At 45.1% G+C, this 18,199-nt stretch overlaps 1 protein-coding gene and 1 long non-coding RNA gene across 2 annotated transcripts; one reads left to right on the forward strand and one right to left on the reverse strand.

Moving 5' to 3' along the window:
• The first annotated feature begins 2,122 nt into the window (after positions 1 to 2,122).
• On the forward strand, positions 2,123 to 5,344 carry LOC307207575. Its single transcript, XR_013834736.1, has 2 exons — positions 2,123 to 4,677; positions 4,718 to 5,344. It is a non-coding gene; the product is annotated as an uncharacterized lncRNA (long non-coding RNA).
• Positions 5,345 to 5,713: 369 nt separating this feature from the next.
• GTF3C4 (general transcription factor IIIC subunit 4) lies at positions 5,714 to 17,883 on the reverse strand. The gene is made up of 5 exons (XM_079961273.1): positions 17,365 to 17,883; positions 11,824 to 13,647; positions 9,209 to 9,339; positions 7,089 to 7,177; positions 5,714 to 6,327 (listed from the first exon to the last, which is right to left on the reverse strand). Exons 1-5 carry the CDS (start codon positions 17,779 to 17,781, stop codon positions 6,263 to 6,265), a joined length of 2,526 nt encoding a protein of 841 aa, XP_079817399.1. The 5' UTR covers positions 17,782 to 17,883; the 3' UTR covers positions 5,714 to 6,262.
• Positions 17,884 to 18,199: the final 316 nt, after the last annotated feature.

The following is an 18,199-nucleotide window of genomic DNA, read 5'->3' on the forward strand; positions in this document are numbered from 1 at the left end:
AGAAGAGGGGCGAGGAGTGGTTGCACCCACTGAGTGAATGTGGCCCTTGCCAACCTTGTGTTACAGCATCCTTGGCAGACAGAAGCCCTATCTCCAGACCACGCTATCCATCAGACTGACAGGCATTGGTTTCTACTTCATAAAAATAACAATGAAGCATTCCCCACCCCTGTCCTTTAATAAAGGAGATCAAATGTTAAGCTAGTTGAGAATTTGCTACTTTTTGGAGCTGAATACAACATAATAGTCACCTCTGTGATTAAAACACCTCACCCCAAGGTGACTGGGCAGGTTTATGAACTCCATATTGCCTTTCAGAAATATCTGCCCTAATTCTTGCAAGAAACTCAGTTCTTTAAGGAAGAGCAGCCTGACTTTTGTCTAGACATTCAAGCTGTGCTGGCCTTCATTAAATCTTGAGCCAACAACTAGTGTTCAGAGAAAGTACTGGGAGCACAGCCACACTGGTATTAATTCAATAGGCACAAAGTTCTGTATTCACCTGTTTCAAATGAAGTGTATGAGTCAAAAGAAATCTATTCAAGCTTTTGAATGTAGCTGGAAAGAAAACAGGAAACCCATTCCAAGATTACAGGTTGGATCAGTCAGATATTCCTAGAGAAGGGGGGGCAAACCACTGGACCTCCATGTTGCTGCTGGACTCCAATTCCCATCACCCCTGAACACTGGCCATGCTGAGTGGGGCTGATGGGAGTTGGGAATCCAACATCTTGAGGTCCACAAGTTAGTCACACTTGCCCTAGAGCATTCATGTCCAAAGTCCATATTGGGGGCCTAATCCGGCCTGCCGGTTGGTATAATCCGGCCCCTGTGGCAGTTTATTTCCTGGGGTAAGATCCTAAAAAAACCTCAGCAACTTCAATCCTATAAGAAGCTCAACAACTCCAACCATAAAGAAAGCTCAACAACTTCAATTCACTTTGGGTAAAATAATAAAAAAAGATCAAGAACTTCAATCCTAAAAAAAAAGGTCACGGCCCTTCACTTCATCAAATCTGGCCCTTTTTGAAAGAAGTTTGGACAGCACTGCCCTAGAGCCTTTTGGGCTCATTACTGCTATCTGTATGAGAGCTTCCTGATGCCTAGCCAACTGTTGTCAGACCAGAGGGACCACTGGCTTGTTCAAGCATTAACATCATTTAGTATTCTCATCTCTTGCTTCTAGTTTCTGGATTTTTAAAAGACTGAAACTCCAAATAACTGTTATTGGAGGTTGGTCCCATCTGTCCTCTGTGAGCAAGAGGAAAAAGTAATGGAAAGGATGGTTTTCATTTTCACTCTGAGCCTTGGAAGAAAGGTTGTGATCTGCCCCAATTTCATCTTCAACTTAAGTGGGATGTGATAAAAGGGAGCAGTAAAGGCATCCTCTTCCATTTGTCTATTGGTTAGCTTTTCTAGTAAGGCTGTTTCCCATACTACACCCTTGTGCAGATTAATTGAAACAAACAATGAATTTAAGTAGTTTATTGTACAGTACAAAACTCACATATACATGTACAAAACTCACATATATGTACATTAGTAACGGATATGACCTCCACTATTTTTAAGCAGCATTTGAACACGGTTTGGCATGGAGTCTACTACTTTTGAACAGTCACTGTTGATTTTCGGATCCCTGTACCACACTTGAATCAGCGCCTGAATGAGCTTCTCCATAGTCGTAGTCTACAGCACGGAGGCAACTTATGAATATAGCCCACCAATTGTCAATGGGATGTATGTCTGGGGAATTCCCTGGCCAATCAAGTACAGTGGTGCCCTGCAAGACGAATGCCTCGCAAGACGAAAAACCCGCTAGATGAAAGGGTTTTCTGTTTTGGAGGCGCTTCGCAAAACAAATTTCCCTATGGGCTTGCTTCGCAAGATGAAATGTCTTGCGAGTTTTTCCGACTTTTTTCCCCTCCCCCCCTTTTTCTAAGCCGCTAAGCCGCTTATCCACTAAGCTGATAAGCCGCTTAAAGCTGCTAAAAGCGGCTAAACCGCTAATAGCGCTAATCTGCTAAGCCGTCAATGGGCTTGCTTCGCAAGACGAAGAAACCGCTAGACGAAGAGAATCGTGGAACGGATTCTTTTCCTCTTGCGAGGCACCACTGTACCTGTATTTGCTGCTCTGTCATGAATTTCTTCACCACTTTTGATGTGTGACAGGGGGCTAGGTCCTGCTACAATATCCCAGTACTGTCCGGATACCTCTTTTCCGGCTCTGGAATAACTCTCTTTCATAGAACCTCAACATATTGTGGTGAGCGCATCACTTCTTCTATTGACTGCAGGCTTCCAACACCATAATGATCAACTGAATTTTCGTGTTTGTTTTGGGTACAGGATTATGAGTAAGATAGAAAACATGCTTTGTTTCAATTAATTTGCTCAAGTATGTACTTGATACCAGTGTTCCATGTTTATTCCTGACAGGTCCTTCCAGTGTCTGGCTATGATGTTTCTGGCTGCTGAGGGGGTTAGGAGCTCTTTATAGTGTGAGTGGGCATTGTTATCTTGGAAGATGTTCAGTAGGGCCAGTTCTGGGGTGACTTCTAGTACCTGTTTAGTTATTTTGCTTATTTCTTGTATGACTGTTGTCCCTACGCCACCCCAGCCTCTCTCACCACCAAGGAAACATAACAAGTAAATAGAAACCTAGAGAACCTACCCAAGTGACACTGACACAAAAGCCCAGTGCATACACTAAGTAAAAGAACATAAGCTTTACCACCCCACCCCCACCCCCACCCCCACCCCCTCTCCCATCTCCCTCTTTTCTTCCCAACTCTATACTGCATATAACACCAATGTCTCACAACAAATGTAACTTGATCTGTAGAAAACACAACCTGAAGAAAGAGACAATGCATGTGCTTTTGTAAACGAGGAAAATCTTTAATAAAAATTATTTATATATATATATAAAACTAAAGTGGGATGGATAAGCTCCTCCTACATTCAATGTGTGGGGGAGTTTTTAAACACACACAAACACACAGCAGAAGTGGGAGTCGTTTGGTTATGAGGGCAGCAGTCAGGAATAAGTCACAAGACAGAAGACTTTGCTAAGTTGTAAACCCATTTTGTCAGCAGCAGACTGGTGCTCCTCCATTTTTATTCTACAATGTTCCTTCATCAAAAATTGGCCCCTTCAACTGCCATGGGCTTGAGTCAGCCACATGACATGTTTTGTCACAGTCAAGACACTTGAAAAACAGAACTGAGTCTGAACTCAGCTCTCATGTGCTTCTGAGGGTTCAGTGGGTTCCTCCCATTGTTAAATCTCTTTGCAACTAAAGATACTGGACCTTTGGAAGGAAGGAAGGAAGTAGAAAGTCGATACAGGAAAGAATTGAAGTCCATCTAGTAGAAGTACAGGTGCTGTATTTTGCCCGCATATAACCTCCCACACAACACCAAATCTATTACAGCAGTTTGTGGAGTTCTTCAGTAGTGCTGATTGGTAAGAATTCAGCTCCATACACTCCACTCTCTTGCTCAGCTTACCATAGCAAGAATACATTGTTCAATATTTAATTAGCCTTTTACACTGTTTTAATCCAATTAACCCAGCATACTGCCTAATGCGTACTATTTAGGTCCTCTCAATAGGCTGAGAATGGGCTCCAACAGGCTAGGGGTGGGGGGTGGGGAGTGATCGCTGGGAAATAGCACTGCCTCCTCCAGCAGGGTCTACTCATCTCCAGAATAAAAAAACAAAACAAAAAGTAGATCACTTTGCCACCAACCTATTGAGCCCAGTGTTGTCTACACTGATTTGTAGTTACTCTCAAGACTGCACTCACTGTTCTATTCAAGATCCTTTTAAACTGGAGGAGACCTTCATGCTGGAGTTGTAGGGTGAGGACTATCATCTTGACCTGCTTACATGGATCTTTCATACCCATAGTGTGAAAGACCTCCTTGGAAAGTACAAGGGGAGCAGTAGAGAAAGCATTAGAACAAAGTCATCAGAGGCACTAAAAACATCAGCCCCAAAGCACAAAATGATTAACATAACCAACAACATTTTATGATCCCTTTCGGTTCACCTTGCCAATAAATTCCTATTTCCATGAACTGGTTGATCAATCCAAATTGACCTCCACCTTTTAAAGTGCAGTATTTTGGTCAAGGACAACTAAAAAGTGTACCTACAGCCTATGAACGGAGTCCTAGAGAATTCCTGCTCACTCCCATGAAGGGCATGTCCTCAGAGGGCTTAGCCTAAATATGCAGAAGAATACTTGATTTTAACCTGCAGGAACTCTTTACTGGTGACTTTATTATTTACAGAGATAAGTGCTACAAATGTGCTCCCCACTCCACAGTCTGAAGTACTTCTGAGGACCTCTGATTTATTCTGCTGCAGCTTGTAAGAACCTAAGAAGAGCCCTGCTGGATGAGGCCAATGACCCATCTAGTCCAGCATCCTGTTCTCACAGTGGCACAGCCCCTTCTGGGATGCCCATAAGCAGGACCTGAGTACAAGAATACTCTCCCCTCAGGGGTGCCATCTTCTAGGAGCTGAGCCCTTTTGCCCTCCCAATTTTGGGGGGAGGGCCCCCAAGTCCAAAAGCAGCAGAGGCAGCCAAGCGTGGCGTGGCTTCAGTAGCTGGCTTCTCCTCCTCCAGTCATGGAGCGGAAGGAGCAGGGAAACAGACCCTGATGGTGGAAACAGCAGCAGCAGCAGCAGCAGCAGCAGCAGCAGCAGCAGCAGCAGCAGCAGCAGGAGACACGGCCATTGAAGCTGGGCTGCCACTGCACTGCTGCCACGTTCGGCTCTGCCCCCAGCTCCTCCGACATCCTGACATCATGTACCACGACACACTCCCCCATTCACCTTCAGAAGCTGGCGCCTCTGTCTCCCCTTCCCTCTGGTTTCCAACCACTGGTATTCAGAGGCATACCACCTTTGACAGCAGAGCGAGAACACAGCCTTATCCATCTGTCTAATCCTCTTATAAAGCTCTGCAAGTTGGTTACCATCACCACCTCCTGTGGGAGGGATCCAGCTGTAGATTCTGCCACAGCAAGCTGTAAATGTTTTAATTTTATTTAAAACATTTACACCCCACCTCTCTGCAAGCAGAGCCCATAGCAGCTAAACTGAAAAAGAAATTGATTTTTACAAGTGTTAGTTCTCTGGCTGGATAGCTTCATTTCATAAGACAAGAGTGAATGGCCACAGAACTTTGGTGGGAAAGTTAGACATTTGCCTGGTTGCATTTTCTAACATATTGACTGCCAAAGCCAACAGCTACAAATAATGTATCCATCTATAATGGGAGGAAGAAGAATTCCTGGCAAGCGTTAATTGTTGCTAAAAAAAATAAAAGGCACTGGCAAAAATTTGGGAGGGGATTATGCAATTAGAAGGGGGAACTGGGCAGCAAGGGGGTAAAAATTCACTGGCAGGAAGAGTTTGATAAAAAATGCTGATGCTCAGACTTTTAGAAAAGAGGCCCTGTGTGACATGCTCCATTGCTGAAATAGCTTGATTAGCCTTTCAAAACTTACTCTCCCACATTTGGCACAGAGGAATTAACGTTTCCTATAAGAAGCCACTGGACTTGATTGCCAACCTCTGTAGGAGTGAAATGGTCAGGATTTTCACCCTCATGTAATGGGCATGCAGGACATTTTTAAAAATATTCTTAAACCCTCATGTTATTTCTAAATATTTAATTGTCTCTGGCACAGTGAGCACCATTTGTTCAAAACATTTATTGAAAAATAAATGAAAGAGCAAAAAGCAGGCTCAAATCCTGCTGTCCTATGAATTCCTATGAAGTCCTATGAATTTCTATGAAGTCCTATGAAGTAGTAGTAGTAGTAGTAGCAGCAGCAGCAGCAGCAGCAGCGGTATCCCCCACTGCTGGGATCTTTGCACGAAAAGCATCCCATTGCCAAATGAAGCAGGCTGGAGGGTGGTGTGAAGTCAGCCCCGGTGCATTTCTCCAATTCCAGACCCTACTTGACAAGAAAAGAAAGGCGTCAAGTACCAATGCTTAACTGGGATGGATCAGGGCTGTTTCCAAAGTGTCTGTGCTGAAGTTTTCCCAACAGAAGGCTTTTCTGCTTCCTCTCAGGTTTGAAATGGGATGCTGGACCACTAAGCATGTCCAGCTCACTGTCTTCTACTCAAAAGTTCCTTTCTGGGTAATTTACATGCTTGCACCTTCAGGCAGTTTCCAGGGTTAGAGTGGTGCTTTGTGCGCTGGAAAAACATACATCAGGCTCTCAATCTTGTTCTTTAGAAAACAGGAGAGTCACAAAAACTGCAAGGTCCCTGCAGCAACCTCTTGATCCAATCAGGATCTGAAAATAAGAAAACAGGTTGTTGGAGAACTAATGAGGAAAGGCGATAACAAAAGAGAAGGCCAATCATGAGACAATAGGGGGAAATGCCTCACAGTACAGCACACAGAATACAGTACTACCATACTTTTCTGCATGTAAGACTAGGTTTTTTAAATAAGAATGTTAAAAAGGGGGATAGTCTTATACACGGGGGCAACCCCCCCCCCCATTTTCTTAATTTTGAGTCTTATACATGGGGGCATGTTATACACAGATAAATATGTCTAAAGTGTTTTGAAGAAAATAATCTGGGGGTTAGGGTGGTGGGAGGCTCCACAAAGCACATTGTTCTGTGGTCACAAATATTCTTCACAAATGTAATTATTTGCAAACAGTTATTGGGGAGCACAGATTTGCTTCAAAACATATTGGACCAAAGAAACAGCATTATGTGCAACTTGGGATCTTCTTGCCTTTTCTTTCATGGATGACTTCAGTCTCATTATGATACACAAAAGAGGATGACTCCCCATTCCAAGAAGTGCAACTTCTGGAATGAAATCTCAAGTGGATTTTGAAATGGAGAAATGAGAATCTATGACCTAACAAAAAGGTTAAGGTAAATCAATATCTGGGGTGTTTAGGCCTCACCCAGCTGATAGGAATGCTTGACAGGTGCCTAGGGTGGATCAATGCAGAGCCTGCATCTTTGCCCAGATCAGAAACTCAGCCAGACTCTGCCGCATCATCCACTCCTAGGTCTAAAAGAAAGAGCTCACCTTCTGGGGTTGGATTCCGGGCGATGCTGTCACGAAGCAAGCATCTTCTGTACACCAGGCTTTGGCAGGCTTGATAGGTAAGGAAGCACCTGCAGAAGTGGAAGAAGTGGGGAAAGAATTATGGAAAGGCCTTTGTGGTTAAAAGGATCAGATGCTTCTCAGAATGCCATCTGTGGCACCCTTCGGATCATAGCTGGAGGACATGCAGCCCTCCAGATGCTATTGGACTCCAACTCCCATCAGTCCCAGCCTGTAGAGCCAACTGTCAGCGTTGTTGGGAGCTGGAGTTCTGTAGAACTCCGCAGGTTCCCTAGCCCTGTTTCAAATGATACCAAGAAAGGAAATACTGGACTGGATGAAATGAATTGAATTCTGCTACCAGGGGAAAAAACAGGACAAGTAATGAGTAACTTGCCCAATAATTTCAGTGGGGCCTAAGATGAACTAACTTAGTCTAGATCCAAACTCCTCTAAACAGAAATCACCAGTTGGATGTAAATGTAGAATACAACTAATGAAAGCAAATCAGATTATCCAAGACTAGTACAGGAAAAATATGAATTTCTTGACTGGGCAGGAAAGCAGGTGAGTCACATAATTCATCTCTTCTATAAAGTGGGAAAAGAACACATTTAACCACTGTAGCTACAATGATAGGCTTGCCTCCAACTCTCAAAATTTTGTCAAGCAAAATTTCCACTAGTTCTGCCCTGAGGCTTCAAGATCAGTTTTGATGGCCTGGGCACAGAATGTTAGCATCTTTTAGCAAATACACTCAAAATAATGATTCAGATGACATTATTTTTCAAACATTGTTGGCATGGTAGAACTATCCTGCATAATCTGAGGTAGTGATGCCAGTTACCCACCTTACTAAAACTAGCTGGCCACGTTGCCCACCTACCAGTATTTGAGACTACCACATTGTTGGTTTACATACATGTTTTTAGGGGTATACAAAAGGTTTTAAAATGAGTACATTTGAAAATACTGGGAAACTGTATCAAAAAATACTACATCACTGTCAGGGAGGCAATCGGGAAACACTAGTTTCAAATCAGAACAGCCAAGAGTCAACAGCACATTCAAAGGCTTACAAGTCTATAATGACAGAAACTTTGGTGGAACAGAATCCATTTGGTCAGATCTACCACAGGTTTCAAATCAATCTGGCAGCAACAAACAATTCTCCAATAGAGAACTTGAGCACAGGCAGGTAACATACTCCAAATAGGCTCAATATTCAGCTTCAGCACTTGTAGTTTCATGGTCAGATTCCGATTCCTATCCCTTTGGCTAATTTCTTTCAATTTAATGAATCTATACCTTTCGTTTCAGCCCATCTTAGGCTGCCAAGGCAGCTTCTTGGGATAAAACACATTTCACACACACCAAGAAACAAGTACAAAGTTAAAACCATTTTAAGTTGACACAATTTTAAAGATAGTTTGGGGGGGGGGGTGCAGATTTACAGGTCTGTCCAAAATAGCACAGGCTGGGAAACACCTCCAGGTGTTGAATGCCCACTTGCCTCCCAGGAACCTCAAAAGCGATACAGTGGTACCTCGGGTTAAGAACTTAATTTGTTTTGGAGGTCCATTCTTAACCTGGAACTGTTCTTAACCTGAAGCACCACTTTAGTTAATGGGGCCTCCTGCTGCTGCTGCGCCGCTAGAACATGATTTCTGTTCTCATCCTGAAGCAAAGTTCTTAACCCGAGGTACTATTTCTGGGTTAGCGGAGTCTGTAACCTGAAGCGTATGTAACCTGAGGTACCACTGTACACCACATTCCGGTGTCTGTTGTGAACAAGATGGCAATGAGGGAAGTGGCAAAAGTTAGGCACTCAGGCACACAACTGCCAACTGGCTGAAATAGCATTGAAAAGGAATTTCAAACTGTCTGCCTAACAGCCATACTTCTCCAGCCCTTGCAAGCAAGCACCCTGCCTGTTTGCAGACTTTCTCAGGCAAGCAGAGATCAACATGATTCTAACTCTCTGCTCCCCTCGGCATGCAGAAAGGCATTTCACAGCCACTGATAAACACCTGCCCCCTCCCTCCACTTGGCTAAATCAGAAAGAAGGGAACCTGACAGCGCTTGCTTGAAGTTGGGCTTACCTGAGCCAAATGTGTCCGTTGGAGCAAACTGCCTGCTTGCGATCTGTGAACGGCAGGATCTCTTTGCACAAGCTGCAGTGCTCTGGGAAAGTCTGTTTGTTCATTTTCTTTAAGATATGCCCAATCAGCACCTGGGAACACACAGCAGCAGCAGTCAGTAGCAGCACTTATAGGAAGAGACAGCTGCCTGCTGAAAGGTGGGGAAATCTCACAGGAGTTGTGAGGCGGGATTTCTGAAGAACACAAGATGCAAAAGCCCAAGCCCTGCTTAAAACAGAATACAACAGAATGAAAAAGCAACAAAGGCATCTCAGGCATGCAAAATGCAGAGTGAATGACTTCTCCGCATGCCGCTCAGGTAGTCTGAGGAACTTAATTGCCCTAACCCCCCACGCATTTCGGAAGAAAACTGATGGTTGAAGGTAAATCGAAAAGAGAGGAGCTTTGCCTCAAAGCGCATGTTACCACTCAAGAGAACATGATAAAATATTTTTGAACACTCTTTCTTATGTCAGCAGAGTTTCAAGTCTTAGCTACTTAGGAAGCTGCAGAAAAATACAGGATTGTGGCAACCACGGAACTGCACAATTGTTATTTATGTACTGTAGAACCATCAATGGAGGCAGGTCTCTATGGACCACCTGCTCCCACATCAACCAAGCAGAAAGATCTTTTGCTGTGGCTCTTAAGAGTTTTGCAATCATCACAGATTAAAAAGGAAACAAAAGAGAAGGCTTCTTCATATAGGGTATCCCAAGCTGGGGAACTCTCCTGAAATCAGGAGTGGTCAGTAGGGCAGGGTGGTAGTGCTTACCTGGCTTCCCAATTCCAAGATTGCTGCTAGTTAACAAGAGGAATAAGGGAGATTGGCATGGTGCAGGCATCAGACTGGTTGCACCCTCCCAATGCCAACCTCCTGGCCACCTGCACCCTTCCCCTGGTACCTGGCAACGATCTCGGTGTTGGGAATCCAAGTAAGCCTTGCTGACTGCTCCAGCCTCAAGGGAGCTAACCTGGCCCCCACTTTATTATCTAGGTGGCATCAGCTTCATACATTTTTATTCTCTCAGACACTGTAATGGTTTGTACTTTAAGATCACAATGGAAGGAATATACATTTTAAAACCACTGGAATTGAAGTTGGGTTTTGTTTTGTTTTTACTTTCCAGTTTAATTGCTATTTTGTGTACAGGCAGCCCCCCGTTCTATGCACATTCAGTATGTCTGCTCATGTATATGCGAATCGCACCGAACCTGGAAGTGACTTGGAAAGGTCATAAAAACATCACTAAAAGGGTGGGATGTGGGCAGAGCAGGGGTGGAACATGGTGTTTGCAGGCTTTTTCGATGGGTTTCAATTACACCCCATTTCACCAACGTATGCAGTGCCTCAGAACATAACTCTGCATAAATGGGGGGCTGCCAGTATTGTGCTAATTATGTTATTTGTTACCTTCATTTAGTTTTAATGCATATTTTATTACTGTTATGTTTTAAACTGTACTGTAAGTACCCAAAGCTGAATATTGTGAAGGACTGTATATAAATACATTAATGAAAGTAAATAAATAAGACATAAGCAAAAGGTCAGGTCCCCTGCCCCAAGGATCTTACAATTCATATGTCAACTGGAGAGGCAGCAGGGGAAGGCCCTCCTGAAAAGTGTGATGTTTAGACTTCTACAAATATTTACTGATTTTATTTAGGATATTAATATACCACTGGGTAACTCACAAGTTTTGAAAGCAGTTTATTTGTGAAAAAGTGGCTTACAAGTAGGTTTCAAGAAAGTTGCTTGCAGTCCAATTTCGCATAAGTAAGCAGTCTCCTCTGCCTTACAGACTGTCTATACAGGTGCCACTTGTCTTGGGGGGACCAGCAACCCTTTCCCACCCAACCCCGCCCGACCAAATTCAGTTTCAGATAATGCCCAGGCCAGGAGGACAAGGCAGCTCCTGCCACACAGTTCTTTCCTTAGACAGGTGATTTGATGGTAGTTAGAATCGTCACAGAAGGGGAGTGACGCAGAGTTGACTGTGGTAGTTCTTGCCTTAGCCAAAAGCACCTCCCCTTTGCTCCCTGATGAGATCTGGCATTAGATCAGATCAGATCAACAAGTCCATGATATTTACAGAAGCCAGTAACAGAAGTTGTGATCCTCTGGCAGACCCTCAAGAACTATTAGGAATCCAAACTATAACTTGCTAATATGGGCAGGTGGGACCTGCTTTCTTTGCCAGGAGCACAGTCAGTGCTATCAGATCTGCCTAGTGAATAAGGACAGATAAACACTGAAGGGCATCAGAAGCCTGCACCAATGACCTAGACACAGTAGCCTTTTACTTTTCCAGATTAGAGACTATCATTTTAAAATTTTAATATGCACCAAGGTTTACAGTTGGCTTTTGAATTGTGGTTTGTTTGTCACACATAACAAGAAACTATGGTTGCTTCGCTGATTGCACAAAGAGAGGAGCAAAGTGAGAGAAATGGGGCTGTATGTGCATACATGAAGCTGGTGCATATCCTGGTTTTTTAAGCCAAGATTTGATAGGGCAAACTAAGCCATGCTATCCTACTGCAACCCAACAGCTTTTATGCTGGGATGCACTTACCCTTGCTGTCCTGTCATCATAACTTTCATCAGACATTAAGAAGTCGCAGACTCCCCTCGTGGGAATGCTGGTGTTCTCCGTAATCCATGTGTGCAGATAGACTTCGCCCAACACTTGCTTCATATGTTCCCGTGTCAAATGCATTTCTACTGCTTCAATCTGAGCTTGGATTTCAAGAAGCTTATCTTCCATTGGCTCCCGTCCTCCTATGTCACTGGAGTAGACAAGAGAGTCATCTGCCAGATCATCCACATCTGCTCCTCGGATTATGTCGCTTGGATTCTGCTTGCTGCCCTGTTTTGAAGTGCCTTTGTCTTGTTGATGCTCTTCACTGGTGCCCATCCCAGGGGAATGTGCTATTAAGACTTTTGTGTCCTCATGGGTTGGCTTCCACAGGGCCTCAGAGGGAGCCTTCTGCAGTGACTGGTACAAAATCCGCAAGAGAAACAGTTTAAAGCGCCAAAAATAAGTGGACCCAAAGCTCTCAATCTTTTTCTCCAAGGCTTCCTGTAGGAATTGTGGAATGTGCTTATCTTTCAAGATCTTCCAGCGGACAAGATCCGTGAGGTCAACCTGCTTGAAAAGGTTTTGGACAGATGATTCTAGAAGCTGGGCTGCTGCCTCCTCAAATGTTTTAAGAGTCACAAACTGGACCTGGTAGCTCTTGGTGATAGGGTGGAGGCCATTGGTCATGCCTTCTGTGGTCACTACCGCCAGGTACACCCCACATGGGCTCACTGCGATCCCGTGAGTCCGCACAGAGCCAAGCACTTCAGACAACTTTATCAGCTGGTGCTCAAATTTCAATGCAACATCCGTGAAGATGGGAATCAGCTGCCTGACCTTCCCATCAATAGAGCATGTGTAGACGGTCCCATTCTGTTTGTCTGTTGTCATGGAAATGATTGGGAGAGAGTGGAGCCCTGTAACATGTGAATTATGAACATTTAAACCTGCTTTGGAGATTAAAAGAAGACACCAGAACACATAGCATCCTCTTGCGGCCACCACTAAGCTACAGCTGCATTTCTGATATGGGTGGTAGAGAGAAATGCTCTTGATGCTGTGTACAGGCAACTGGTCCATCTCTTGCCACAAAACCACCGGTTGCCTCAGGGTGAAATAGCCCTTGACTGCTTTAAGGTTGACGGGGAGGATTTTAATGGGTCCAAAAGCACTCCCAACAATGAGACCACTCATCTTCCTATTATTGTGCTCATATTCCCACCATGACAATACGCTGGGGGAAGTGATTCCTGATTCAATAGTATTGCAAGAGGTAATTGATTCCTTGCCCATAAATGGGAGCTGGAACTGCCAGATGGCAATATTGCCATTGTCAAAGATTCCGGCTAGCAGCACGCTGCCCACATCCCGACACTCATTATTATGCTTCACCTGCTGGGTGGTACAGATTCCAGACCATTCCATGCGCACCAGGGTCTGCATGCTGTGCCTTCTCTGGAATTCTGAGAAGTCCCCTAAATCCACCCTGGGACCCTCACCCTTACAAAGCCGGTAGCCGTTCTCAAACAGGCGCTCTCCATAGAGCTCAGTCAGGTCAACCAACTGCACCCACTGAAGTCTGTCAAGGTTAGCGTGGATGGTCAACCTGTTGTCCATGGTTAATGCTGCCAGGAGGCACCTGCTGTTTGCATCACAGCCCAGCGGAGACCAACTGGAGTATCTGAAGCCTCGCATGGACGGCAGCGACTTCCCTTCGGGGTTAAACACCCTGTCCAACATTAACGTCTGGCTCACGGTTGGATCCTTAGAACTGGCAAACTTTTCCTTACATTCAGCAGCTTCCTTTTTGGAACCAACCTGAAAAAGAATAAGCGTGTTTAAAAAAAAATAACAATTAAACATTTTACTAGCTTGTTCAAAATGAAGGCTGGTGTAGCAGCTTAAAGGTATATAAATGAGCTACTTTTAGCAAAAGCCTGGTGCAATACTGGTGAAAACATCTGATCAAGCAAGCTCTTGCCACAACTTTGAACACTCTAGCATTAAATACCGTAAGAGCAGCCCAGTAAGATCAGACTGAAGACCTATCTTAGGGAGGTCCAAATTTTTATACCAAGTGGGCGGCTGTAGTAGTTTGACATGGAAACTGTGAGCAGCACACTGCATGTGGCCCTTGGGCTGCATGTTGGACCACTCTGGCACAACAGCCACCTGCTGTCATTGTTCCCCTGCAAACGGTGCAGTATTCAGAAGCCTCTGAGCCTGGAGGTAACATAACCATCATGACAAGTAGTGACTGATAGCCTTATTCTCCATGAAGTTGACTAATCTCCTTTAAAATCAGTCCAAGTCAGTGGCCATCACTACACCATGTGACAGCAGATTCCATAGTTTAAGTACATGCTGCACCAAGAAGTCCCTCTTTTTGTCTGTCCTGAGTCTCTCACCATTCTGCTTTATTGCATGACCCCATTGGGTTCTATTCTTATGAGAAAAGGAGAATATTATTATAACTTATTCTTATTGCCCACCTTTGCTCCATAAAGAGGCAAAGGCAGTTAACAATGATCAAAGTAATAGAAATTATAGAAATACAAACTGTTATATTTAGCACATTTCCTTCTGGCTTTGTAAGAACAGAGCAATAGCCCTCCTGGATCAGACCCAATGCCATGCAATTCAGCATTCTGGATTGTATTACAACTTAGTTCTACTCAGAATACTCACTGAAACTGCTATATTTATTTCATATTTTATTTATCTCATAAAATTAATACACTGCTTGATTGCTTTTTAAAAAAACAAAACCCTAAAAGCAGAGAGGACTAAAATACATTCATTTTAGGGGATCTACTTTAAGTAGAACTAAGTTGGATACATTCCTCTGTTTCTTGCTGCAAGCAAGCCAAGGACACTCAGAAGGAGGATATGAAGACAATCACATTCTTGTTTGTCCTTAACACCCGATACTTAGAGGCAGTTATCATGACCCCATAGCCCTATCCTCCATAAATCTGTCCAGTCCTGGTCAGAAAGTAAGACAGTGTCAGCAGGATTGAACTAAAAGTCTATGGAGTCAAGCTTCCTGTCAACCCAAATTTATTTTATTTTACTTATCTTTTTTCATAAAAAAACATTTTTATGCCACCTTTTAGACCAAAGCAATTTGTGACACACTGAAAATCAGTACAACAACTAAAACACTGTTAACAGAATCATTCAGATACTAAAAAAGCAAGGAGAATGGAATGAGAATATCAACCGCCCAATCAGCCATTGCTGAACATCAGATGAAATAAAAACATTTCTAGCTGCCTGCCCAAAAGTCAACTGGGATTGGTCCAATCTAATCCTATTTGGGGAGAGAATTCTACGGCCAGTGAGCTGCTGAAGAAAAGGCCCTGCCTGGTATTCCCAACCACCAAAACCTGTTCAGAAGGTGATTGTAACCTATGAGCCATTGCAAATGAGAGGAAGAAGTCTTTCAGATATCCTGGCCCCCTTGAAGAGGGCCTGGAAACAGAAGCCACTGCATTCCTATCACCATCAGTCCCAGCCACACTGGAAAATGGTCAGGGATGATGGGAGCTCTAGTCCAGCAAAATCTGGAGAGAAGTAAGTTTCCCATTCTTGATTTGACTAAAAGTCATTTGACATGAGCAGGAGGGAGGGACTGTGTCTTTCATTTAAGAGCCCTCTTACCATCTCTCCCCATGCCCAATCGTTCATGAATGAGACTTGCAGTCAAGCCCACATCTTGCAGCAGTAAGTTCCACATGCTGGCCATGCCTTGTTCTAGATATGTAAAGCATGGAGGTGCACAGACTTCAGGTTTGTGGGATCTACTTTGTTTTAGTTTTTTTTAAAAAAAATAGAACTCTGAGTTAATAAACCAAACAGCTATGATGTGGAAGACAAGCACAAGAAAATCTGAGCCTGGAAATGAAAAGAATTCCTAAATTTTCACCCCAAAATTCACTTCTGATTACCCAAAGTTTTCTTTGTTTCAGTAGTAGCAAAGGGTGGGACTCATTTCACTGCTGCTGTTAAAACACCTGAACTCCTTCCTGAATTATTGCAAACCACCCAGAGATCTGGTGGTTCCACCTGGTACGCAGGCTAAGACCCTACCTGCCCACGGACTGTCTCGCCAGAGTGGTGCATGCTCTAGTTATCTCCCGCTTGGACTACTGCAACGCGCTCTATGTGGGGCTACCTTTGAAAGTGACCCGGAAACTGCAATTAATCCAGAATGCGACAGCTAGACTGCTGACTGGGAGTGGCCACCGGGACCACATAACACTGGTCCTGAGAGATCTGCATTGGCTCCCAGTATGTTTCCGAGCACAATTCAAAGTGTTGGTGCTGACCTTTAAAGCCCTAAACAGCCTCGATCCTGTATACCTGTAGGAGCGTCTCCACCGCTATCTTTCAGCCTGGACACTGAGATCCAGCGCCAAGGGCCTCCTGGCAGTTCCCTCATTGCGAGAAGTGAGGTTGCAGGGAACCAGACAGAGGGCCTTCTCGGTAGTGGCACCCACCCTGTGGAACACCCTCCCTTCAGATGTGAAGGAAATAAGCAGCTATCCTATCTTTAAAAGACATCTGAAGGCAGCCCTGTTTAGGGAAGCTTTTAATACTTAATGCTGTACTGTTTTTAACATTTGATTGGGAGCTGCCCAGAGTGGCTGGGGAAACTCAGCCAGATGCGCAGGATATAAACAATAAATTATTATTATTATTATCATTATTATTATTATCTACCAGGAGATCTACCATGTGGTATAGTGGTTGGTGTTGGACTATGGAAGAGGTGCAGGAAACCCTTTTCATCCCTTCATAGGGAGGATATGACAGTGGTAGATGGGGCCAGAGGACAAGTGGGCAGAGCAGCAACAACAAAACTTTTGCACGTTCCAGTCATTCAAATATCAGAGGTTTCAACCATCTGACTTTTCTACCTAGGCAAGAAAGAGACAGTTTGAAGGCACATTTCAGTGAGGCAAAAAAATGGTGTGGAGCAGGATATCTGAGGGTGTGTGGCCTGAATAGGGGGTGTGGTCTAGGGAGAGTTCCAAGGGCCAGATTGAGTGGGGCCTGGGGCCACATTCATGCTCCTGAGGTCTCCTAACCCTAGACTAGGATCTGTAAGACTCAAATCACCACTCAGCCACATAAAGCTCATTAGGTGACCTTGGGCCAGCCTCTGTTTCTCTTTGCCTAACCTAACATGCTGGATTACTGTGAGAATAAGGATCGCTTACTTCATTAAGCAGAGAGTGGAAGAACCATGTTAAGCTACTTTGCTCCCCTTGCAGAAAAAGCAAGGTCTGCATGCGATTCCTGCACTGCAGGGGGTTGGACTACATGATGGGGGGGGGGTCCTTCCAACTCTATGCCATTTGAGAGCACAGGCTGCGCTTAACGTTAGTCCTACTGAGAGTGAACTCCTTTAAAACAGACACACCTCCGCATCCTGTGGCGGTGGGTTCCGCTGGTTGATCATGCACACGCCGCGCATGCCTAGACGCGGACGCCCATCCCACCCTGCAGCGGTCGCCATCCATTGCCCACCTTGAGGTGACAGGCGGCGGCGGGGGCCGGCACGGCCGTGCGGTGGATGACGAGGTCAGCGCCGCTGCTTCCACCTCCTCCTCCTCCTCCGCCGCCTTGGACGTCGCTGAGCTGCTCCAGGACAGCGATGCTGCGGGCTGTGCAGACCGACACGCGGTGGTCCTCGGACCAAGCCAGCGGCTCCACACCGCTCACGCCGTGCTGCAGCCGCACTGCCGGCTCGCGACGCACCGCCGTCAAGCGGAACCCCGCGCTGCCGCTGCCGCTGCTCGGTCCCGCCGCCGCCGCCGCCTCGTCGTCTTCCTCCTCTTCCTCTTCTTGAGGCGGCTCAGCCTCCTCGTCGTCGTCGTTCCCCTCCGTCAGCGGCGACGCTGCCGGCTCCACTGCTGGGTTTCCCTCAGCCGCCGCCATCGCCATCTTATCGCCGCCTTAAAGGCCGCGCGACCCTCCCCTCCACCCCCGCGACGCTCCACCGCCGCCAACCGCCACTGCCCACCACCCGAGCACAGAGAGCCCATGCGCCGCCGCGCTTAGTGGGGCCTGCGAGGACCTTAGGACCTTAGTTTATCTCTCGCGTGTATGGTGGGGAGGGAGAATCCGTTCGAGGGGTGTCTAATTAAGTGCCTGAGAAAAGGAATTTGGATTTTTGAGAGTGCGGGTGTTTTTTGGTCTTAGCAGAGGAAGGCAATTACGGTATTTTATTTTATTTTGTTTAGTATCCCTGGGGGGCTTTAACCAAGCATTAGTTTAAATTTTTGTTATTGTTACTCACTTTTTTTTTTTACCAGGGCAACTCAAAGCGATGTACATACATTCAAACTAGCGTAAAAAAAGT

Source organism: Podarcis cretensis (genome assembly GCF_951804945.1).
Source record: "Podarcis cretensis genome assembly, chromosome: Z".
NCBI lineage: Eukaryota > Metazoa > Chordata > Lepidosauria > Squamata > Lacertidae > Podarcis > Podarcis cretensis.

What these genes read in the sequence shown, in the direction of transcription:
- GTF3C4 (XM_079961273.1), bottom strand. Translation starts at nt 17,781, where the DNA reads ATGGCGATGGCGGCGGCTGAGGGAAACCCAGCAGTGGAGCCGGCAGCG. An exon ending in AACGGACACATTTGGCTCAG is followed by an intron (nt 7,178 to 9,208) that starts GTAAGCCCAACT and finishes CCACTTCTGCAG; the next exon opens with GTGCTTCCTTACCTATCAAG. An exon ending in CCGGAATCCAACCCCAGAAG is followed by an intron (nt 6,328 to 7,088) that starts GTGAGCTCTTTC and finishes TCTTATTTTCAG; the next exon opens with ATCCTGATTGGATCAAGAGG.